We start from the raw sequence: 25,306 nt of genomic DNA, 5'->3' as shown, positions 1-25,306 counted from the left end.
TTTAGGGACTAAAGAATTACTAGAAAAGCTCTCAACAGATGTTTACCAACAATGAGGTATTTATTTATGACACTGCAATTGTAAATCTTGATCATTTTTCCCTGTTAATGTTAAAATTGCAATAATTCAAAAACTAATTATTTTCTTTTGATGCGAATTTCACTAATATGTTCTTTGAATTAATTGTGAATTATGAGCGTGCACGGAATTTTTTTTCTGAATGAAGTACCTAATACGGGAAAATTGATAGCATACGTTTGTAGCCACATATGAAGGGAATGTAACCCTAAAGTTTCGTAATGTTTACTAATTTTTAATAGGCTTAATCGTGCGGGCGGTAAAACTTGAATCACCCTATACACAAAGTCCATTCAAAAATGAAAAAACCACCACCTGTTGCTTTAGGTTGGTAAAACTTAGAAAACCCTAGGTATTTAGATATTTTTTCATACTATGTTTGTAACTATAAATTATGACATTTATTTGATTCAAAATAAAATTCACTTGCTTTGAATTTCGTTCGTTGTTTTATTAGCAGCACGTTTCATTTTTTTATTGATTCTTATTAGCTTTACTTAAACGTGCCCAGAAAAACAAGACACTTAATAAACATTTAACCTCAAAATTACAAGTCTCACCAAATTTTACACTAGACAGCGTTGTCGATAGTAATTATGGAGGAAAATGCGACGTTGGTGGTTTTTGATTTTTGAATGGACTTTACAGTATACACAGTAACACACAAAAACGTTGTTTCCAACATACAGGGTCATTATAAATGATTATCTCATCGCAGTAGGCGTCCACACATTGCTCAAATCGTAAATGAGTACTTGGGCACAGTTGAAATCCACCGTATAATTTGGCCTGTAAGTGATCCCGATCTTAATCCGATCGAACATGGTCGGAAGACATGTTAAAGCCCTAACTCCTGCTCCTGCAAACTTGAGAGACCTAACTGCAGCAGTCATTCGAAAATGGGAAGAAATAGATCAAGCTGTCATTCAGCACTTTTATGAGGTAATGCCAAGACGAATGGAAGCTGTAATTCAAGCTCGAGGAGGCAAATGCAATCTTCTTCGAATTAAACTTCAAGACAACTTGTTTGTATCCTAATAATGAAAAAAATAATTACATACTCAAATTAGATACCGACCAGGTAAGTGAAAAAAATTCTTACAATAATATGTATTAAAACAAAATGTAATTAAAAAATTAGTGGAGTGCGTGTGCATGTCGCAACGTGCGCCAATGCTCTTGCGCGCCTGGTAATAAATTTCATAAATTTTTGGCACTCTTCGATTTTGTTTCGCACACCCGAAATGCGTGTCGCAATCCACTAACTCATAATCATAAGACAGCAATAATTTCAGCGTCGAATTTTGGTCGACAAGCCCCGTATGAAGGCCTTTACGGCAGAAGACCGCCGCGCCGGTAGATAAGGACGTCCCATCTGCTTTCGGATCGGAAAGAGAAAGCGAGACCTTTGAAGCTCAACACGCGAACAAAATAAATTTCAGTTTTCAGTTCTTGGGCAGCGGTCGCGCGAGGAGGTAGTGCCTCAGTGTGCAACAAGCGATCGCGTTCGCAGCGTGTTTTCCGCAGAAATTGTTCCAGTTGACAAAGCGTACTTAGACATTTTCGCAGTGTGCAACCCATCATCGGACACGATAAACATGTAACGCACCATAATTTATTTATAATTACATATTTGTTTGATCTAACTGGCGCCGCGGTATGCGCTTCCTAAACACGAGCGTGTTTGAAAAGTTTTAAAATAAACATTCTGAAGGGGTTCGAAAAGACATTAAACAGTGGCCCGTCGAAATAAGTGCGCTCATTATCAAAATCTGATTATGTACGAGCGCTGCGACAAAAGCTCGATTGCGAATAGGACCCTATTGGCGTGGATTATCGGCAGCTTAACCAGTTCGATGTCTTCTTCGTTTGCGTATTCCTTGGAAACAGAAGAACCGATTACCGTAAATAAAGTGCGATCGCAGCCGCAGCCTTGGGTCCGCTTTTCCACAGGTAATCTATCAACATTATTATTTATTATTGTTTATATTGATTGGGCCGGTGATGGTTCGATGAACCGGCACGAGTTGGCTCTTCACCGGAAAAGTTCCCATAGGCCGCAGCTAATAAAAAATTAATTATTGTATTTATACGTGAGCCTCGCAGTGCTATTTACATTCGCCGCTTTATCTCTAGTCTGAAAGCGACAGATAAGGCACACGAAATGATGCGTTGTGCACGATCCTCTAAAACAAAAAGTGCCCCATCTGAAGCCCCACTCTCCAGTCCACCTCAAATCGGGACTGATTAATTTATTGTTAAATCATGCAGAATGATTGGCGATTGCGGCAAAACCCTTTGAACGCAACTCACATGCTGCAAATGATATTTTTTACATTCATCCATTTTTAATTCAGCTCCAACTCAATCAACACCAATAAAAATTCGACCGACGACTCTACGGTCGACTTTTTGTTTTGGCCAATAACAAACAAGCTGTCGATTCCCCATTATTTTACCTGTGCACCCCCATAGCTCCCATGAAAGATGTTTATCGATGCGCTCCTAATGGAGCAGGACCCATGTCGGCCAATGTTTAACCATATTACGTCGCGGATCGATCTATAACTCATCCGGGACATTTAAGTGACATTTAAAAAATAAGCTGCACCGTGACTCACATATTTTTTATCGCAACTTTTTTAGAAACTGTAACATGAACACGCAAAATGTAACTATTTACGTGTTAAGCGCCGTCTAAAATTAAGTTTTGTTGATTGGGAAAAGACAATTAAACGAAACACACTTTGCGGCAAATATAAAATTTCGGAATTGGGGAAATATATTTTATTTCGAACGACAGATTTGGTCCCGTTCCAACGGAACTATACACAATGTGTACAAATAAATCGGCGATTATTTAGTGCGTTTAGTCTCGACGGCGTCACGTCTGCGCTTAATTCGGACGGTCGTGTCAAAGTGACGACTCGGAGACAGATTCCGCGCGTTTCGATCTTAATTATTTTTGTCAGATCGGACACGATAACGATCTGTTCTGGCGAACGGATCATAAATTTGATCCAAAGATATATTAACTTTGTGTTATCGGTTCAGTACGGTAAATACCGTATTTATTGGTGAAATGTTAATGTTGGCAGCTGTTACATTATTAACGCTTACAATAACAATGGATGGATGAAAAAACACAATTATAAAATGGGGCATAAGGTACACTGATCGAAGTGTACTAAAAATTATCTTTGTCATTTTTACATGAGCTTAATGTGAGTTGTCAAATGTCTCCTCTGGAATCAGCTTTTAATTGCTGTTTGCCGTATTTATCTGTCTATTGTAAAATTTAGAGTTTCTAATTGGTTCTCCGTTTACATAAACAAACTAATAAACCTCAATTTTATTAAATAAACACGAGCAAAAATTGTGATAATTATTAGCTTTTAACTTGTTAGTACCAGTAATAGTTTGTCCGTACCATAATTGGACACCCAAAGTGAAGTAGACGGAACGCAAATTGACTGAAACTACATCAAGAAATTTCAAGGGAATTGTTTTCAAAATGGTACAATTCAAAAATAAAAAGAAGTTGTTCTGGGAAGCTTTTTTGAAAGTTTAGTGGAACTGGTCAAAGCAACGAATTTTTTAATTCCTGAATATATCTACATACATATTTCAATTATCTAGTACAGTTCCGACCACGGAATTTTGGCTGTCACTTGTTATTCCATTGAAAGTGACTCTTACGTATTCGTAACCTCACTTTCTGCTATTACAAGACCATTTTGACCATCTTGGAACAGGGATATTATCTGCACTTTATTGAAATGGGGTATTGAATGAAATATGTATGACAATGACAAATTTTTGGATTTCAATTCCAGAAGTCAATCATAGTGACAAATGACAATAAAGCATGGACTACATCCTTTTTTTTTAATTTACATAAAAGTGACGGCCAAAATTCCGTGACCGCAATTGTACACCAAACTTGACTAATTCATCTCTTAACTTGCTACTACGATAATGCTTTATTTGTCTTAGGGGCTTTCCGATTCCTGCATATTACACAGTTTTATCTAAAAAGTAACAATTCCGGTTTTTTTTTACATTTTTCTTTCTATCCCCCACCCCTTTCTTTTTTCATTCTTTCATCCACCCTATCTCCCTTCCGTCTTCATTCAGTATTTCTCTCCGTTCCCTCTCTCCCATTTCGCTAGATCCATTCCACAGGTGCTCAATTGTCTGTCTCTCCTCATAGCACGTTCTGCACCTTCTTTCCTCTCCTTCCGTCTAATACCTGTTTTCTCTCTCCTCGTTCCCATATCCAGATCTCGTCATTATTTTTCTTTCTTTTGCACTCTCTCTCCCCAGGTACTCCGGAACTTCCTGTCATGCACCTCTCAATCTCCCTATTGCAACTGAATTCTTTGATTTTCTCCTTTCTTTCTTGCTTATTTGTGTCTTTGTCTCTTTCACTCAGCTCTACATTCATTCATCTCCATTTTGCTCTCATCTTTCCCCTTCTTCACTGCCATACCCGTTCCTCCGGTAGTAATTATCTCTCTCCTTCTTCTCCGTGTTCTTTTTCTTTTCTTTCTAGCATTCCGTTAGTATCCTTCCATCCATTTGTCTTCAAACTTTGTCGCTCTCTTTCCCGCTTGCACTCTTCCCTCACTACGTAACCTGGCGTTTCTCTCTACCTCTTCTTGTTCTTTCCACCCCCAGATCTCTGCGCTGTACATCATCATTCTCCTTCCGAAATCACCTCTCCAGTTTCTTCTATTCCCAAAACACATCCCACGACCTTATTTGCCTTCCTCCACTATCTCTCTGATGTGTGGGATATCCGTGGCTCTTTCGTTGAATGTGTAGCCCAAGTATTTGAACTCTTTTACTCGTGCTATTTTCCTTCCTTCCCAGTTCCATTCATTCTCTTCACTCTTCCTCTTTCTTTTGTTGAACACCATCATTTTCGTCTTCTCAACATTCACTTCTAGCTTTTTCTTCCTCACATGCTTTCCCAGGCTCTTCATCATTTCCTTTATTTCTCTTTCGCTCTTTGCCACAATTACGCTAGGCTCCAAACTTTCTCTCTACCTACCACACTCCCCCCGCTTGTGCTTTCCTTAACATTTCATCCATATCCGCCACATATATCGTAAATAGCAGGGGGATAAGTCCTGTCTCACTCCCTTTGTCGTCTCAAACCATTCCCCTGTCTGTCTCAATTCTAAATTTCCACCAACACTGCATTCTACGTTGAAAATACAACCGACAACACTGTTTGGTGAAAAATGCGTCAGATTATACATATTTGTTAGGTTATCTGTCAATTTCCGTTTTTACAACTCAAAATTTTAGAATAAAGGAAAAGAACGAAAACCTTTTTTAAAATGCAGTAAGTAAGTAGGTAGAAAATCAAATTCTAAAAGCAAAATAAACGAATGAACTAATTTTAATGTTTTCGAATCATGTTTATAAAATAATTATGTATATTGCCAACTTTGGTTACAAGAATCCCCAATTTAGAAATATTTTTATTTTGCCAACGTAATTCAACAGGTGATGGAAATTTAGAATTGAGACAAACTATAGATCTGGAGTACTGATTGAGACTATGCAAAAAGAAAAAATTCAACCGGAAAATTTTTGAAAAAGCTGTCGTGAACGAAAGAAAACTGACAGATCCAAGCACAACTGCCATACGAAAAACACTTTTCTTTATGTTTCGAAGAACTTTATCTGGAACATTCAACTCCATCGCCGTACTTACATTTCCTTAAGAAAAATTGTCAATTTTTTAATTCTTGAATAAATTTTAATTAACCTGTAGACCAAACTGACTAAATCATGACTCATTAATAAATACGTTGAGGTGTACCGTGGGTTTATGCTTCTGTCTTGGACCAGTTATAAATCATTTTTGTCAGCATCCATTTTCGCGTATGACGATATGACATCACTGCAACATGCAAATTTTCAACATGGAGTTCGTCGAGTCCCTTCCAAAAAATTGCGTAAAAATGTCAGTTCGTGAGTTTAGCAAAAATGTACCCAGAAGTATTTTATATAGTTTTTTTTTAAAACGGCGCCTGTAGATAAATACGAGATTTTAAGATGTGTTTAACGTTTTGTAATAAAATTCAATTATTATCGGCTTGAAAAAGATACTGTCCGCCGTTAAGTTAAAATGTTGTCCAATTAAATTATTATTAGCCGGAATAGTTTGGAGTTGCATGTGAAACGGCCTTTAGTTATAATAAAAATTTAAGGAGCTACCAGTACATAAAATGTAACATAGTCATTATGGCCAAGTTAAAGTATACATCAACAAATTAACATGTTCGTGTTACATTGCACGCCATTACCAGACTCCGTTTAGAATGTTTACTTAGGAAGAAAGACTGCACACTGCTATTAAAATAAAAAACAAACTCCGAAACGTTTTAGAAGGATGTTTAGCAAGCACCACAGACGATTCGTCAAACAAGAAAAATGTTTACAGTGACAGAGCATGGGCGCGCTACCTCATTTACCCCATTGTGTCCGAGCGCCCGCAGACAACGGAAAGACAGTTACCTAGGGGCGGCCCAAATGAAACGGTAATGTTATTTAGTCTGGATGTGACGCCTTAAACGGGCCCTAATTTACGGCCATCCAGTCGAAAAGCTCCCGCAAAAAGCTTTCATATCTGAAGCACAAGAACGGGTATTTAAATTGAGCCCGAGTAGATATTCCACTTAAGTAAAGTGTGTTTTGTGTTTCCTCTCCGCTTCGCGATAAACAAAATGCTTAATAAAATACTGGAATTCAGAGACTAATTATAAATGACGAACTTCACCGGATACACTGCTAGACTTAGATAAAGTCACCGGCACCACTTAGCCCGACATACAGAAGTACTTCACGGCAGACGTTTCATTTTTGACTCTGGCGCCACTAGCTCCTTCTCGCTCCATCTTTCAAGGAAGTCGCAGCTGTGTAAGTGAACCGACATGCCATTTTATGGTCGGCTGCACACTTTTCCGTTTTTTTTCCGCCTCCCCCATTGTCCCTGCGTAAATTCCCATGCAACAACAATCCGGTGCGTATTTGCACCATTTCGTATTATCCCCAGGCGTCTATCTTTGTTGCTGATTATATGATAATACCCCGCATTTATATGCAATCACAGTTATACTGCACGTCTGCTTATTATTGATGAATATATATTAAGTACGATTCTTACATATTTTACGTCGGCCACTCTCGCCTGATGTTTTAAACATTTTTTGAATGTGAAAATATGCAAAATCGCCGCCGCAAAACAGATGCAAAGTGGCCTGTCACGGGTGACCCACCGGTTTTTCGACGGTTACTCACATGTGGCCTCTTCATTTGCATCAATTATTTTCATTCGTCGCCCGGAAGTGCTTTACCCCCCTCAGGTTGCGACGCGGGGGTGGCATTGCGAAATTTATAACGACATTTTAATCGTTACCCCATCCGCCCAAATTCATCAATCTCGACGAACCAAGCATTATAATTATTTTTGGCCTCCTCAACTCTAAATGACATGTCTACACATTTTGAACAACTACGGTATCTTGACTTTTACACACTAACCAAACTGTCTGTCATTTTACAGTTGGTTGCAAAAAATTGGGAAACGAAAATTTTCCTAATGTATACTCAATTTCATATAAATGTGCATCTAAGCAAGCCATGAAAATCTGATTTTCTGTTGGTATTAAAGCCAAAGCTAGTGACTTTGACTTTCAAAGTTGCTTGCCCGATTTGACTAATTTTTCACTTTTGTCCGTTTTAACATTGCTGATTTCAAAAGCAATGTTACGTCTTTTTACTGATTAAATTAAAGTAATTCTTATTTGTTTCTGTCTTTGTATTTTTATCAAGTAAAGATTTATTGGACATGACCTTCATACATGTGACTTTTGCAATGTAACTAAATTAAAGGTGCTTTTACACATGCACAGCTCACATGATGAACATTTATATGAAATCAACTATAAATTTGATTTTATCCATTTGTCAATTAATTGTCTACTTGACAATACCTATCAAATAATTTAAAAAAATGTCATTGAATTTTGACGTTAATTCTAACCTATCTCTCGTAAGAAGGTTTCACACTATGAAAAAATTGTAAAAATGTGTCCATTTTATTCTGACAGTTCCCGTTTTTTTTCCAACCAACTGTACCACACGGAGTGTGTAAAATTTTAAGCTTTCAGGGAGCTCCAAAAAAAAACTGTTAGCTTATCATAAATAAAGTTCATTTATACAAAGACAAAATCGCGCTACCATAGATCCATTATGTTTTCAAAAATGAACACAATTAATTGTTTTCGTCTAAAGTCTGATAACGCCATCTTGTGGTGTAAATTGTAAACATCGGTATAATAGATAACTTTCTGCCATTTCATTAATCAAATGTCAGTCTTTGACAGATTTTGTAAAATTATTGGTTACAACAAATTTTAAATTTGAGAAAACGAATAATGGATCGTCGGCCGAAAAGATTAATACATTACCAATGTAAATAACTATTTCCTCCGCGATCTTTTGCAATGTTTTCGATTACGCTTCGGTGACCGCTTCTTGGCGTTGTTATCGCCCCAATCCGTAACGCTAATTCGGAATTGAATTTTTTGAATTACGCCACACAAACAACAACAATACTTTGTTTACTTTTCATATTGTATGATTTAATCTTGGGCCGATGTTAATTAATTATTGTTATTTACTGTTGATACTGATACCCTATGACATTATAGTTCTTTGTTCTCGAGTGTCATAATTATGTTGTGACTATAAACGTCATGTCAGATATATTGAATTTAATTCAAGAATACGATTCGAAATGTGTTCGCTTTCACATAATAAAATACTGATAAGGCGCTCCTCTGCCATTGGTTGTAAAAATCAAAAATTAATGTGACACTTTTTATTAATTACTGACAATTACATACACAATAAACAAGCATTACGTCACGTGGGCGAAGTAACGACGTTAGAGCTAATAAAACGATTTGAATGTCCTGTCTGTCGGAATAATTGCAATTTGTTCAATTTCTAATAGAAAACCAGCTTGCAAATGTAGCAGCAGGAATCTGGTCAGGCTCGTTCTTATGCTAAACTTCAAAAGAGTGCCACTCGAGCCCCATTACGATTACTCAACGAGAGATTTGTGGATAAATCGTTGAAACGATAACGCCAAAAAGTGGCATTCTTCGTCTATGGCCCGCACATTCCGCTCATTAATTAACCAAGTTTTGTTGAGATTGAGCTGTATTTGTATTCCGCCGTCGTATTTTCATGTTGGTTAATTATTATAATGGCCTCATTAACGTCGAGCCAATTGCAGGATGGATTTTTTCGGTGCAATTAATTTGGGAGGTTCGATGACGGTCGAAGAAAAAGTACCAATCGCCGAACCAGTCGCACCACTTTCCTCAGCGACTTCATAAAAGACACGTACCGCTGCTTTACAACGTCCCATAAATTATTTGTCTTTATATCATTATCTACGGTTCTTCATTCTTAAAAAGCGTCCATTATTTGAGTTACCTGTCTAAGTGCTTTACCTTGTTGGAGATAACTGTGGTTTTTGCTTATCTTGGGTCTCATGGGCGCTCCGTCGATGCATACCTTCGATCTGGTTCTCTGCACTCGCGTCGTCTTCGTTTTGTCTCACTAATTTACTCCGGACATATTTGAAATATCTGTCGAATTCTCCAAATAAATAGTCGATGGTCGGACTCCTTAATTACGTTTTTTGGCGAACAACGATTCCCACCGGACCAATTTCGTATAATGCGAGATTCTGTAAAAAAATTCGGCCCAAATTACACGTACGCCGCACAATAACAATCTGGACGAAAGATACCGCGTGGATACCGGATTGTTATTAACTAATTATAATTTAGTTTAATTATGTTTAACGAGTAACCCGAGGGAGACCGGTCGAAGCATGCTTTTACGCTCAGGTAAATAATAGCATAGGCAGGACGCTGTACCTTTATTCAGGTATGCCTGCGAAATTACAGGGGAGCCACCCGCCTCAAACCCCGACCCAAAGTAAACACCGTCTTGGGCCCGAATTCCTGAAACAAAGACCCCGACCGATATTGATGAAAACGGGATGATGCGGCACATTTCGGCATTTTCCAATTTTGAAATGATCCGGTCGAATGTCGGCGTGCACGAAATTTTCACGACTCGATTAATTTCTTCGCCGACTGTTCCATAATTCATCCGCAAGTGGGGTGAACAAACTTGGGTGGACTTACCTGTCCTACCCCCGTTTGCGTTGTTTGAATTTATTGCGGCGGCCGGGATGGTCGAGGACCAACCCTAGTTGTAGCCACAGGTCCGGCGCCATGTAACCATTATGTGCAATCAAAGTTAGTCTGCTCTACAATTACCTTACCTGCACGCAAAGTCATCGGAGCAAAACCGTAATTTACGATTGGTAAATTGCGTCCGGTGTGTCCTTCCTCTTTGACAGATGGGGCGCTTCTTGCGGGTGGGACGACCGGAGACCTACATTCGTTGATTTATTTCGGCATTCGTCGGTATTCTGTAATTTTTCCGGCGTTGGCTCGACTCGCGGTTTCTCGACATTCTTGCCACATTTTTTCGATCTATCAAGGTAAAATTTTGAAATGATTCAGAACCGATTCGGGAAACGTCAATTGAAATATCAAGAAATATCAAGATTGCCCGACAGCGTTATTTTTTCGGTGTAATGTGCAGCACCACCATGTCTTGCAAAAAGTGCAGCTGATTTTTAGATATTCGAGTAGTCCGTCATTAAAATGTCATTAGGGGTAGTTTGTTCTACGAGATCTGCCTGCAGGGGCAACTCATTTACATTTTAAAATACTGTGTAAATTACGAAATGATCACTGTCTGTCTAGACCCTTTGAAAAGAAGCAAGAAATTATCGTAATAATAACCCATTTGCGAAGAACTTTCTGCAGTTCATTTATTTATTGTTTCATACCTGTTGATTATGTGCAGTCGCGACTTATACATATTCGTCAATGTCATTTTAAAGCGTCAAGAATTTTTTGGAATATTGTTCAAAATCATCACCACAAAGTCACATTTTGATAAAGTAAGATTTATTTGATTGAGTAATTAATTTTGTTCCAAGTAGCTTATTTTTCACTTCATCGATAAAATTTGACAAAGAGAGCGTGATGACAATTGACATGATACAGCATGTTGTAGGTTGTGATGGTTTCACAATGGAGTACTTCATTCATTCATTGTGTCAAAGAATGACATTCACGACCGGAATTTATTGCTCGCGACTCGACGTAACCTACAATTTTTCCCAGTACTTGCGCTACTTTTTCTTCATTTCAACCCCTGACAAGAGGAACTCTATTCCTGGAAGTTGGTTAAATTTCAAAACCACAGAAAAATGACTGCTGAGATGCATATTTGGAGTGAAATCACCGCCTGAAATTATATACAGGTGTATCTGAAATACGTGTGTTAATTATAATCAATGGAAGAATTCTCCAATTTATGAAACTTTTTTATGTAATATTTTGCAAAATTCGCATTTTCCAAGATTTTTTGCCCCCCAGTTTTTACTTACTAAACGAGTTGTTTTTCGCGATTAACTAAAATTAGTCTCTTTTTTTGTAACCATAAGAATTTTAATTTTGATTATTAATTTTTTTTATAACACTAACTTTTTTGACAAGGCTCCTTTTCTATCACAACAGAAAATGTTCGCCCTTACCCATAGGCGGGTATACATTTTGATTGCTAATTCATTCCAAATTTTAAATTGATTTGTAAACGCTTTTTCGTAAAAAATTCAAATATAAAAAACGTTAAATTTAACACACCTGTATATATCTTGCATCTTGCATAAACACACTTCTAGAATTTGACAAAACGAAAAGAATTTCTATTAAATTTTTTCCCTATCTCTTTTAGTTTTTTAGATCTAATAAAAAAACAAAAGAACCTCGTTTTAGAGAGTGATTTCACGATTTAAATCAACTTATCCTTTGTGACTAGTGCCATTCCTCTCACATCTAATATTAGCCACATTTTAAAATTATTCGTTGGTATTTTTATTTGTTATTTAAAAATGAATTTTTCTTTTAATTTCTTCCATATTGCATATCGGAACCGGGTGCGACCAGCGACAAGATAAAAAAAAATAATGTAATAAAAATTAAACTCCTAAGACACCAAATCATTAATTAATACATTGTCCAAATTGTAAAAATTTCTTCACTGCCATATATCTTGATATTTGTTTCAACATCGCTTACATTCTCATAGTTTTTCAGTTTAATTTAATCATTCGTTACCAATTTTCCGGGACAGAACCGGAACATTGTTCAGCAACTGTAAAAGTCTCTAGAAGATGTGAATGTGCCAGTTCAGATTTCTCAAATTTCTGTGTATAGTCTGTGCCAAAATCAAAAAACTACATGTTTTGTCAAATAAAAAAATCACTACACTTGGTAATTTTTGTTTATTTGGTTTGGATATATACACTTTCAATCTCACAAATTTTGATAAAAATGTCTGGACGCAAAAAAATCAGGTCCAATCATAGCTCTTTAATCGTTATGGCTACCCAATGCGAAAGACCCAATAGAATTGAACGAATTCAAAGTTTCAAAAGCAGCGCATGCGTTCTGGCTTAACTGTTTCAATTTGTAGCTACTGCGCAAATTTTCGCACATTTTTATTTGGATTTCGAACACCTACTGGTAAATTTCTACAAAAATTTAAAGTGCGTCTATCGATATTTTGAAACGACTTTTTAAACACTAGTTAACATTTTGGGTCGTTTATGATGGTCTCATTACTAGGGGATTATTTACCTACCCTGTAACAAAAACTCTCGATGGTACCTGCGGATTATTGAGAATCGGTTACTCACTACTTTTACGACAATCTTTGTTAGCCGGCAATTAACCACTGAAGGAAGCAAAAGGTCGTTTTAAAATATCGATAGACGCACTTTACTAGTAAATTTATTTGGTTATTTTGTGTATGACACGGTATTCTAAATTTTCTCAAAAATTTACTACATACTAAATTTTCTGTGAAATTTAGTCCCGCGTTACACTAGCTTAAAACATTTTTTTAGAAAGTATTCTCTACCAGTGATGTGTTTTCTTACTTTTTTTTATTTACTTTCCTTCTTCTCACATACATACGAGTAGGTATGTCTTTTATTTCTAATTGTTACGTATAAATATTCATTTCTGTAACTATAGTCAAACTTCGATAACTCGAACCTGGAACCTCTATAAGTGGAATTATGTCAAAACCGTGATAACTCCAATATTGTGATACGTCGAAGCTGTTGCCGACAACCATATTTTATGGTATCTTATTTCAATAACTCAAATTCGCCGAATTGATGATGTAAGAGCGCCACAATTGGATTTTATGAGAATGTTTAATTTAAGAAATATAATACACATCATCGGCATTTCACGTGAAACGCTGAAAAACAAACCTTTAGTTTAGGTGGTTAACTTGCCACATTTGGTTCTTTTTGTTTTCTATAATGGAGTGAAAAAAGAAAACTCAAAACTATAGCGTGGGCGAAAAACTGTTGGTAATGCAAGAAGTTGAAAAAAAAGACATTGCATTTGAATATGATATTATGTGTGTGTACCACCAAGCACCCTGTCCACAATAATAAAAAACTAAGATATAATAAAAAATGCTTCATTAAACGACTGTAACAGATCGTTTTTTTAATTTCGGTAATTCGAGGTTCGACTGTATATTTTTCTACATTTCGATACACATATAATCTTCCGATTCTTTTTAACATTTAATCATGTAAATGCTACTAAAAAGACTTCAGTCTTGCCGAATGTAAATACAAATCAATCAATTAAATTCAGTTTTTGTCTTTAGCAATCATTTCAACGAGAAACCCTTGGCAAATAGGGAAAAGTTTACCCGTTATCTTGTAAAATGTCTAATGAATAAGTAGTTAGAAAAAAATCTAAATAAAGCTGTTAGAAAGCCGGATGCGCTCGGAAATTTTATTCTGAAACAAGTTTTTCGACGATGCATTATTTTTAGAAGTTATTAATGGCATGAAATGTCCCCATCGTCGTGTCGATGTTTCTTTCCGATGCAATTAAAACATAAACTAACCTTGCCAACGCAGCCGTCACTGTAAAATTTGCAATTTATTGCAATATTATAATTCCACGGGTTCTCGGTGAAGCGGGGAGACTCTTATTGGACTCCCCCACGGAGAATGCAGTGAACGAGATTATATTTTGTTATGGTAATATTAGTTATTTTATTTTCAGATTATGTACGGTGTTTCTGCAACCTCCCGCAGTGCGTCAGCACCGGCTACATGTGCAAGTCCAGCGGAGGCGGTTGCTTCTCCAATTTTCTGGATCGCGTGGACCATAATTCCAAAGACTATCGCGGCCGCCACGGCTGCCTCGAACTAATTAGTGACAAGTAAGTGACCAGGAGAGGAAGTCGAGTGGTGGATTTCCGCAAGAGTGGTAACACTGCGGGGAGTCTCGACAGTGTTGCGCACTCGGATAAATATATCGACAGTGCCGTCAACCTGACGGCACTAAACGCTTTCTCGGTTTAATAAATGGCCAACATGATAAATATCCGAAATCTGTGGAATAAAATTCGAGGAATCCATCAGCGTTCTCGCGTAAAAACGCCGCGTCGTATTTTTAACCGAACACGCCGTATTAATTTCCATGGGAATATTTTTGATTATAAAATTAGCCCGATGCGATTACGTAACGTCAAGAAAATATCTCTCTACAAATCGCCATGTCCCAGTTCGCGACAGGTTCTCGGTGCACCTGTATCGTTATTGCGACTACACAAACAAAAACTTTAGAATGTTGGACAGTTATCACACTTGGAACTGTACCTCAGATACAATCGAAGTTGATTTAAAGCGCCGACAAAAACTCCGATAAAAATTCCATTGCATAATGGCCAGCGCTGTTATTTTTTTAATTGAGTCATAAACTGAAATGATACTTTAATAAACCTGTGCGATTTGCGAAAAGTTAATGGCGGAGAACGCGGGTCACGTGTGCTAATTATTTAATTATTCTAGTTTTTGTGCGTCTGTCGAAGTTGAAAGGCACGTCGGCACCGACGGCGAATTCATGACTTCTTAAGAAGAGAGTGCCCGTTCTTGCGTTCTGCTGGCGTGTTGTTTGACCTTATAGCTAAATATAACCGTACTTTGCCTTCAATCTAGCGATTTCCTCCAGGAATTTATTTGGTGCATCACGAAGATGGTCCGTTTAATGATGCCGGTTCAACAGCTATTAAGAGAGCCGCTGGAACCTGTGAAAAATGAACGGCAGCCGACGTGCCAATCAACATGACATTTAAAACCTGGAAAGTTCAATTTGATTTTTACCGAACTATCGACGACTCTAAATCGGCGTTTTTGTATCGTAACGGTTAGTCCAGTTGTTTTGTGATACCTACGTACAGATAGAACGCGTATCCACAATTAATAAAATTACGGTCATTTCAGGCATTCCACTTTTTCACTGTTTTTCAAAGCGCGTTGTTTACTTCCTGCTGCTGCAAAGACGTTGCTTGTTGCATTCCTTTTATGTACAATTTACACTTTTCTGTAATTATTAATAGCGCAATTATCAATACAAAACTTGTTTAATCCTAACGGTATTATGTTATTTCCTGAGTCACTTTGCAAAATAATTCATATTTGTTTTTTATTTCGCATAAAAATTTACATGCTGTTACGCAGCAATTAAATGATCTGATACATTCGTTTACAATTTACATAATTCGTCCAGTACATGCCCGTTAGGACACATATTTCCCATATGATGTATAAATAATCACACTTCTGGTTACATTTTTGAAGCAAAGCTGTTCTAAGACGGCATAATTAGTCTCTAAAAAGCAGTTGAGAGAGATTCATTTGAATATTTGATGTCATGTAAAAGTTTTATATTGGTTAAATTATGAAACATTAATAATTTCTTTGACATACTGAAATAACTTGTGCGACAAGTCATCAATTAAACGTGCAATTCCCTCCCGTGGAATGTCCTTCCAAGCTGTAATCTTCTGGTTAATGAGCTTTTGCACAGTTTCGCAAGGTCGATAATTTTTGACGAGACGTCTCATGTCATGACTGAAACGCGTGTAAAGTGAGGGAGAATCTTGCCTTACTGAAATAAGCCACCACACAAACAATAACAATTGAATGGAGAACGCCGCCGATGCAGTCAGACCGCCGTGAAATGCGCATAATACTTCCAATCATAACGTTACATCGATCAAAATATTTACAATTGCTTTGAAATTGTGATTTCCTACGAAAGAAAATTATGTATATTCTAAACGCTTCATATTCTTCCAATCGAACAACAGCAACCTGTTTGAATTATTGCACGCACAAACCAGAAAAGGTGCAATGAGTACAAACAAAAAATTCCTCTTTGTGTTATTATTAGCGATATTTTTAACCTGAAGCTTTCCAGAAACATTGTACGAAAACAAACAAGGTGTTGAACCAAAAATGATGTTATTTGGAAAAAATACATTGATTTTTATCTTTTTTTTTCTATTTTGCGTCTGTATGAAAGCCATAACAAAACCCATTTTGGGTGCTGTAATAGAAATTCGCGTTTTGAAACAAACTAGTGCAATTTACTATTTCAAGGTTGCATGACGAAAACGAAATGTCAAAAATCAAAATAAACGCTAAAACTAAACGAATTTTCATTTAAGTTGTGCCCGTGGAATATACAATTGTTGTAAATATTAATCATTGCATTAGATGTGCTTTGAACAGTTAGACTAATCCTAATCTCGTATTTTTGGCGGGGTACATACAGGTTATTATAAATGATTGTAGTCGAAGCAGGCCATGCCCATGTTATAAAATTTTTGCCGCTTTCATGTGAACTGTCAATTTTTGTCGCTGTCACTGTCATTTTTTAGGTGAACAGTGCGGTTGAATCAAGGAGGTTAAAGTAAGAGGAGGGAAAGCGCCCTATGCTGTTTTGTATCCAATTTAACTCCTGTGGACTTGGACTACAATTATTTATAATAACCCTGTACCAAATCGTTTTGTTAATAACAATTGAAATTTGAATCTTCCAAACAATATGATATTTGTTGCCAACCACGACAAAATTCCCTGAAATTGTTAATTTTCACTTAAAAATGCGTGCAAAGCAGAAAAAATAGTTATCGTTTATAAGGCATTTTGTAGCACTTCTTACTCCTTCCTATTGTTGATTTTTTTTTTAATAAACAATTGTCAAAACGTTGTCATGTTGGTATGAGCTTATGCCAAGAGCCAAACAGAGATTTTCATGATATGTAATACAGTTGGTCGCACTGAGTGTCAATATTTTTTTATGTCATTGAGTCTGCGCCCTGACGAACGAGAGTTTATTTCAAATTTGAAAAAGATTTCTCCTGATTCCTCATTACATTTGTTTTAAAAATGAATTCACGGAAGAAAGGTACGGGAATGGAAGTGAATAACTATGATTTGGGATTTGGTGTAAAATTGTTATACAGCTGGTCCATATGCGCACATTTTACGGTGGTACAGTATGGTTTTTTCTTAACTTTGACACTGACAATTATTTATTAAAAAAAAATTTACTACAAACCCGTACGTGCTACAAAATACCTTCTTATAAGACTCGTATCATAATATACTGTTTTTAGTTTTGTTTTGTGGAAGGAAAATTGTAAAATTTTAATTTTCCATTTAGGTACAGTTATTTGCAAAAAAACGGGAACTGTCAGAATAAAATTGACACATTTTTACAATTTTGTCATAGTGTGAAACCTTACGAGAGGTTCGAATTATGGTCAAAATTCAATGACATTTCGTCAGTGCACAAGAAAAGTGACATCTCAAAAATCCTCATTTTTTCAGGAAAACGATTTCTAAATATTGTGCATTTTAATGTTATAAAATGTACTATTCCGGCCAAAAAATTTCGTCCACCCTTTTTCTTTCATTTCACAAAAATTGCGTTTAGTTTAACCTTTAATGTCATTACGATTGACGTTTGCAAATTAAAATTTGAAATGTACTACTTATATGTACATATTACATAGACACAATTTGATTGACACATGTCAACATGTGAAGTGCCTAAAGGCTGCTTTACAGCATACGTGAGTAGAATGACAGTTGTGGACGAAATTTTTTGGCCGCAGTTGTACTATCACTATGACAAGAATACATAATTTGAAATTATTGTTATATACAGTGGCCGGCAAAAAAAGTTAGCCATCATTCAAATGTCAGTGTCATTAAAGCATTAATTACACATTTGGATTTTGACGTGACAGAAAAGTGATGGCTAGTTTTTATTGTCGGCCATTGTACATTGACATTAATAGGTACAGTCGATGAACAAATAAAACTGGGACAAAAATGACAATCACATTAGTCAAAATTTACAAATTTGCATCGTTTAATTACGGCTTTATTACAAATAGATTAACTTTGGTATGACATATTATATGTATAGACACTGACAAATAATGTTGACAATTCAATAATCAATTTACATAGATTAAATTTTACGTGTCCACCGACCGTATCTATAGTATTTTACATTTGAAGTGTCAAAAAGTGACTACCAATGTATTTTGGCCGCGACAGTACATTTTCTAGAATTTCTTGATTGATTTGATCAAGAAAATTTATAACATTCTAGAAAATGTCACTTTTCTTGTGCACCGACGATTTTTAAAAATCCTCTATGAAACGTTCTGTACCGACTTAAAATGGTACTTTGAACATTAACAACTCCAGGAGATTCTACGATATTAATGAAATAAAACTGAGATTGAAATAACTCTCATAGAAATAAATAGTTAGGTCAAGTCGGGTCTTGGGCATTGTAGGTCACCTGTTTCAATATAGCAGAGTTGACATTGCACATAAAACATTGTACAAAAATAATTCCATGGAAATTTTGTAAAATAAAATGTTTGCAGTATTTTCGAAATCTACTACATAAGAACTCCGTCTCTTCTTCAAATTGATTTTCTAATCTCGTCTGTCACATTGTATTCTGTAGCTATGTTGTAGTGAAATATTTATTTATCAATTCATTTATTTTGCTTCATTATCTTTATTATCATACACACATACAATTTCCTCTATTTACAAATACATAGTCCAAATACCTCTGCAAAAAGTACCTTTGGGAATAAAATTTAATGGGTTTATCCACCCATTTTTTTTAAGCAAATTACACCATCCATTCTAGATAACGCAAAATGTTTTAATAGTTTTTTTATTGCTCCTTTTGTGATTTAGCCGAAACTCTCATCAAAAAGAAAGTAAGCACTTAATTGTTTAGTCTACCGACGACGTCAGTACTTTGTCAAACAATGCTGTTGGAAAACGTGGAGTACCTAACGGTTAATCGTAGAACGTTACGCTCTGCACATTCTAGGTTTCAATCGTATCACGTTTATCCAGACATTTTTATTGAATTTTTATTGTGCAATTTGTCGTATTAACCAACTGAAAGTGGAGGCTGTTATAGAATGTAATTTTTAAATGGATTCCGTGATTGCTACGGATTTGCAAAAACAGGTTTTCTATTGTTGTTTAATAATAGAATTTACTACGGTCACAGTTTACCGAAACGTGGAACAGTTACTTGGACATAAAACAAACGCATCAAATGTCTTTTGGTTGAACTTCGTAGAGAAACAAGTGGCGCTCAAAACTAAAAAAAAAGTACTACAATTTTATCGACAAACATGCCGAGATATTTTTTTTAATGTTGACTCATTCGTCTCTTTTTTGCAGAGAAAATCGAGCCTTATGCGAAGTCGGTCCTGGTCATAATGTAAATGTGCACAAGAAGAAGTCATTAATATTTTGCTGCTACCACGACATGTGCAATCATGTAGACAGTCCTCAAACAAAAGATCTACTCAACAACACTTTACTAGGTATGATTTCACATCTGACCAACGAGAACCACAAACTATCGCGTTTTTAACACTTTAGGAGAATCTCTGGAAGGTGACAGTACTCCCCATGCAAACATCGGCAACTTACAACAACCAATAGACTACAGCAACTCACAGGTGTGGTTTCGCGCAGCCACCATAGCCGTCCCCGTCTGTGGGGCGGTCATCCTTTTCGTCCTGATCGCCTTAGCTATCAAGATCTTACGGAGCGAAAATCAAAATTACACCACTCACAAATTGGGGTAAGTGTAACTGGTATATTGTCCGCGTAATGACAGCACACGCCGAACTAAGCAACGACACCACTTTGTATCTCCGGTGGGTTTTGCTGATGGTATTTTGTGTTTCCAGAACATCACCATACGAACATCGCATGTCTTCTCAAAACAAATACGGCTGTGACAAACTAGAACGTACTTATGACAATATCCTGAAGAAGCCGCAACAACAGAAGTGTTCATATCATTATCCAGGCGACGACTTGCAGAGGATTCAAGTCCCTTTGCTCATCCAGAACGGAATCAGCACGCATCACAGCGGGAACAAAAACGAGACCAACGCCAAATTAAATCTGATGCAAGGAGATGCAAGCGTGGTCAGCGATTACAGAGAGGCGTCTAAAGCGTCAGTTGTTTTGGACATCGAGAAAGTAGCTCCGAAATGTTCAAAAGCTAATTTAGTTAACCATGTAAATAATGACACTAAATATGTACATATCAAATACGCGCACCCGGATAAAATGTTTATTAGTCATAAGTAAACATGATCTACTAAGCAGAGCTTGATTAAAATTTTAAGGCAACTTACGAGTGTACGTGTAAGATTTACTAATATGGAACCAAAGTATTTTTGTAAACATCAGTTTGTTTATTGTATAACAAACAATAAGAATTAGATCGACTAAGCACACCGCGGCTGTGAACTCTTACAATTTACTACTGATCCAGCCCCACTTTGTACGTTTTAATTTCGTACGATCAAAAAGTCTCGGAACTAAAATAATTGTCCTGGTGCGTCTCGCATCTATTTCTTCTTTGATCGTACTGTATCGACTGTTCACTAAAATGTATTCGTGATGTTTACTAACTCGACAATAATGACTGCTCAAATTTTTTGAAATGACTAGTTCGTCATGAATTTGTACATATCTTGTATACTTTAACATTCTGACTGTAACCGCTTACGTTATGTATAATATTAGGTAGGTGAATGCTTATTTATTGTATCTTAGAGTTACTGTGAATTTTTATATTATATTGCTGCAATGATAAATAAACATGTTAAATTTGATGGGTTTGTTATTCAAAAACTTGCTCAAACAAATAATTTATTGAGAGAAATTTCAAGATGACAAGGATGATGTGGGCAAAAATATACGAATTTAGTACAAAAGTTGCAGAACGTACCAGACTAAATATTTAGTATACAGAATTTAATTGAGATGTCTAAAGAGTAAAAAAATACATCAACAAAGATAATAAATCTGTTGATAACATTACAGCTTGTTGAGTTTATATGTTCGCTTAAAAATATACATTTACATTGGGAATCAAAGTATAAATCAATTTTGCTACAAATATAGTTTCGAGTAGGTCGTGTGCCTACTACTGGGAAGTATTACATAATTATAAAGATAATGTCATTGAACTAAAATACATTGAATATTAATTAGGTTTTATTTATGGACATAAAACAAAAAAAAATTCTTCTTAAATAACGGCTTCTGCTCGATAAATGACTAGAGGTAAAAGAAACACAAGAAAAAGAACAATAAAAGGGTGAACTAAACGTGTTGCTCTATTAAAATGTAAAAAGTACATGCATTGTTTTAAACTATATTAATAGCAAAGTCAAAATTCTAAACATGTATGCCTATGTATCACAATTAGTAATGTGTAACTGTATATGCGTTACATCAATACAAGTAATAATAATTCGTTCTAATCGAATATTTCAAGGTATTTCTATGTAACCATTTGTTTCAGATTAAAATAACGAATAGCCGTGTAAATCTAGCGCCTGAAAATTTCACGTCATCCTTTCGTATTTCTTCGAGACACGGTGAATGTCTTAAACTGTAAATGTTACATACTCCAGTATGTTCCTTTCTCATGGTGAAGAAACAAAAATCTTAAGAATATATACAAAACATGAAATAGTCCTTCGATGCTAGATGCATGAATACAAATCTAATATGAAATATTACAATTTTCAGTCAAACAACAAGAAAAGAATTTAATGTCGCTATTAAAATCTAAAAATTTAAGGCATTGGATTGAGGATAAGCTTGAATCAATCAAGACATGTCCAATATTTAAAAAATACAAAACTCCTCCAAGTACAAATTAAATGAGTGAATTACTGTTGCAATTGACCCTCTCCATGATCGAGTTTACGTAAGCTTCGTGAATCTGCCTGGTGAAATTCGAATTTGTCTTCAGCAAGTGAATGAGCGCTTGTGCCAGCTGTTTTTCCGTCAACAGGTCGATGTTGTCAAGTTTGTTTTCAGTTTTGGGCACAGTGTTGTCCAATTTTTCTGCAGCCGTAGGCGTCGTGAACATCATCGGAGTCATCAGTTGTGGCTTTTGGGCGTTGTCTAGGAACTGTGCGAATGGCGACGTCCTCAGGTGATCCGTCGGCTCTTCGGGTTGCTGAAGGCTCGGCCCTTGCAACAGGAATGCCAACGGTGACGACCCTTGGTACGCCTGGTTCGACGGGGAAACCCCCATGAAATTGATTCGGTTCTCTGGCTCCTTCTTTTCGGCGGCGTTGCTAGTGCTGGGGAACGATATCGGAACGCTGCGCCTGTCCGAATTTACTTTGTGGCGCAGAGGGACCTGTAAGACGGTTTAACTTATCGGTGGTCGTTGGATTTGGCGATTGTTTTATGACCTGGTATTGCACGAACCTACTTATTCACATTATCGAGGCCGTTATATAACGAATGGTAATTTATAAACCAGTAGCTGCATAGGCGAGATAAAACGACAAAAGTGACAGGCGAGTCATAAGTTTATTGCATATTATGCACAAAGCGCATAGGTGTGCTGCAGAGTGATATTAAAAAGGGCGCCACCCCGCCTCGCATAAATTCAATTAATAAAAGACATTAATGTCACATCTGCAACAAACAAAACAATGATTTACGGCCTGACACATGATATTTTTTCGAATTTAGTATTGCAATTGTGCAATCATAGGAAACAAGACCTGAAGTCGCATTAAAGACTTAATAGTGGTGGTTTACAAACCAGTCAAACCGACTTAATAATTAATAGTCGACATGCGGTGCGCTGATAGTTGTAAACAAGATTCTTAAAAAAATCAGGTTATTAACATTATTTTTCCCGTAAAAACTGTTCAATAAATGCTAACAAATTGCTATTAGATTTGCATGTGTTTATTAGTCACATTATAATTTAAATTACGAGCAGCTGTCGAGTGTCTCAGTCTAGAGAATTTATAATGTACCTATAAAATAGAAATTACTTTCGTAAAAAAAAAATCCAATATGTATTTAGTGTCGTTTGTATTTTGCAAGAATCAAATGATTAGAGAAAGAAGTAACAACATTAGTAATTTCTTATTTTCATTTGGACATTATATTATGAGAAATCTCTCAATCACATCCAAACAAATTATCACTTCACCCACTTTTTTTCCATAGTTCAAAACAAAAACTTCTTTCCGCTCGAAGCTTAAATCAAAACAATTGTAGTTATAATATCCTCTTTTTTGTGAAGAAAACCTATCTTTTTTCTAGTCAAAAATGAATTTCACTTACATATTGCTGCATTTATAGTTACTTTTGTATTTCTAGGCTGTGTAAAAGGACAAAAACCTGAAGACTGTTAGCAACAGACGTCAATGATTTGACGAAAACAAATTAATTATTATTTTAATGAAAAAGAAAGCGAAATAAACTACATTTGCAAAGATACAAATCAATTTTTACTTTTCATTGTTCTCTATTGGTGCAAAATAAAAAATAAACATTTCCCGCCCTTTTTCATAATTTGGCGCTATAATCGTCAAATAAGATCTATTCTATGGCCACCAAAAAACTTCGGCTTCACGAATCACAACACAATGGGATTGAATGGGGATTCCCAATGGGGAACAAAGAAGTTTGTTGGCGTTATATAAATTTTACTTGAAGAGGAATAGTATAATACACCAAACTTTCAATGGCACCATGTATATCACCATATGACGCAATTCATGCAATACACGTTCACGCAATTGGGAATTCACAAAATTTTGTCAAATTTATTTTGGTGCATTACCTACCTGCTCTTGTGGAGTGATTGACCTTTGCTGTTTTTCAATATGTTCGACTGTATGAGCTGGGTTGGACATCAACCGCTGCAAGACGTTTTCCCCGTCGCCCCCAGGTACCATGGGTATAGGTTTCTGGGTCGATTTCGTGCTAGCTTTAGCGAAAAAGTCCATAACACTTTTTGATGTACAATCTCTAGGTGTTGAAAACGCCGGAGGCACTGATTCTTGCTTGGTCGGCGTTTTATTAAAATCCTCTTGAGCTTTGGAGAGCAGGCTGAATATGTCGACGCCGTTCTCCTGCTTCTTCGTTTTTTCGTTGGATTTGTCTTTGAGACCCTCCATAACCGTCTCTATTAAGTATGTTATGTGTACACACTCTTCGCGATTGAAGAACCAAATACCGAAGATTTTACTTTTTGAGTTCCTGTACAACAGGAACGGGATTTGCATCTGATAATCAAAGTCTTTCACGATGGGTTCTATCACATTATTTGTGTTGAGTCGGTTCATAACCATAATACTGTGAAACGGTTCCCCATTTCTGCTGTACACAAACAACGCACCTTCAGTGTCTGTTTTTTCCCATTCGTTGCTGCTTGTGTTGAATTTGTACAAAGCAACGTGTGTAGCAGTCGCTAAAATATCTTTCACATATGGATCAACTCTTTTGATAGACGTAACACTCATACGCAATTCGATAGAATCGGCCATGATTTGAAACTGCAAAAAATGACGGCAATGCAGTCCGCGGTCGGTAACGGAAATATTTGCTATTTTCAGCTCATGTAGCATACCTAACTTAAATACTGCTACCGAACGCATCAATTTTGTCTAATCTGCAAATCTGCATACAATTTTTCTGCGCATTCTGTCCAAAACAATTCAGATTCAACAATACATTATTTTTATTTAAAATTTAGTGGTGCATCACTTGAGCAGATGGCGCCACGATCGATAGAATTTAAACTTAAACTCG

At 36.3% G+C, this 25,306-nt stretch overlaps 2 protein-coding genes across 2 annotated transcripts; one reads left to right on the top strand and one right to left on the bottom strand.

Moving 5' to 3' along the window:
- The first annotated feature begins 1,513 nt into the window (after positions 1-1,513).
- On the top strand, positions 1,514-21,339 carry LOC138126709 (uncharacterized). The gene is made up of 5 exons (XM_069042490.1): positions 1,514-2,031; positions 14,361-14,520; positions 19,883-20,028; positions 20,087-20,291; positions 20,401-21,339. Exons 1-5 carry the CDS (start codon positions 1,857-1,859, stop codon positions 20,807-20,809), a joined length of 1,095 nt encoding a protein of 364 aa, XP_068898591.1. The 5' UTR covers positions 1,514-1,856; the 3' UTR covers positions 20,810-21,339.
- A 24-nt stretch (positions 21,340-21,363) lies between these two features.
- DCP1 (decapping protein 1) lies at positions 21,364-25,049 on the bottom strand. The gene is made up of 2 exons (XM_069042497.1): positions 24,340-25,049; positions 21,364-22,886 (listed from the first exon to the last, which is right to left on the bottom strand). Exons 1-2 carry the CDS (start codon positions 25,039-25,041, stop codon positions 22,395-22,397), a joined length of 1,194 nt encoding a protein of 397 aa, XP_068898598.1. The 5' UTR covers positions 25,042-25,049; the 3' UTR covers positions 21,364-22,394.
- Between the last annotated feature and the right edge of the window lie 257 nt (positions 25,050-25,306).

This window comes from Tenebrio molitor, chromosome 3 (assembly GCF_963966145.1).
Source record: "Tenebrio molitor chromosome 3, icTenMoli1.1, whole genome shotgun sequence".
Lineage (NCBI taxonomy): Eukaryota > Metazoa > Arthropoda > Insecta > Coleoptera > Tenebrionidae > Tenebrio > Tenebrio molitor.
This window is presented reverse-complemented; position numbering and strand designations above follow the sequence as displayed.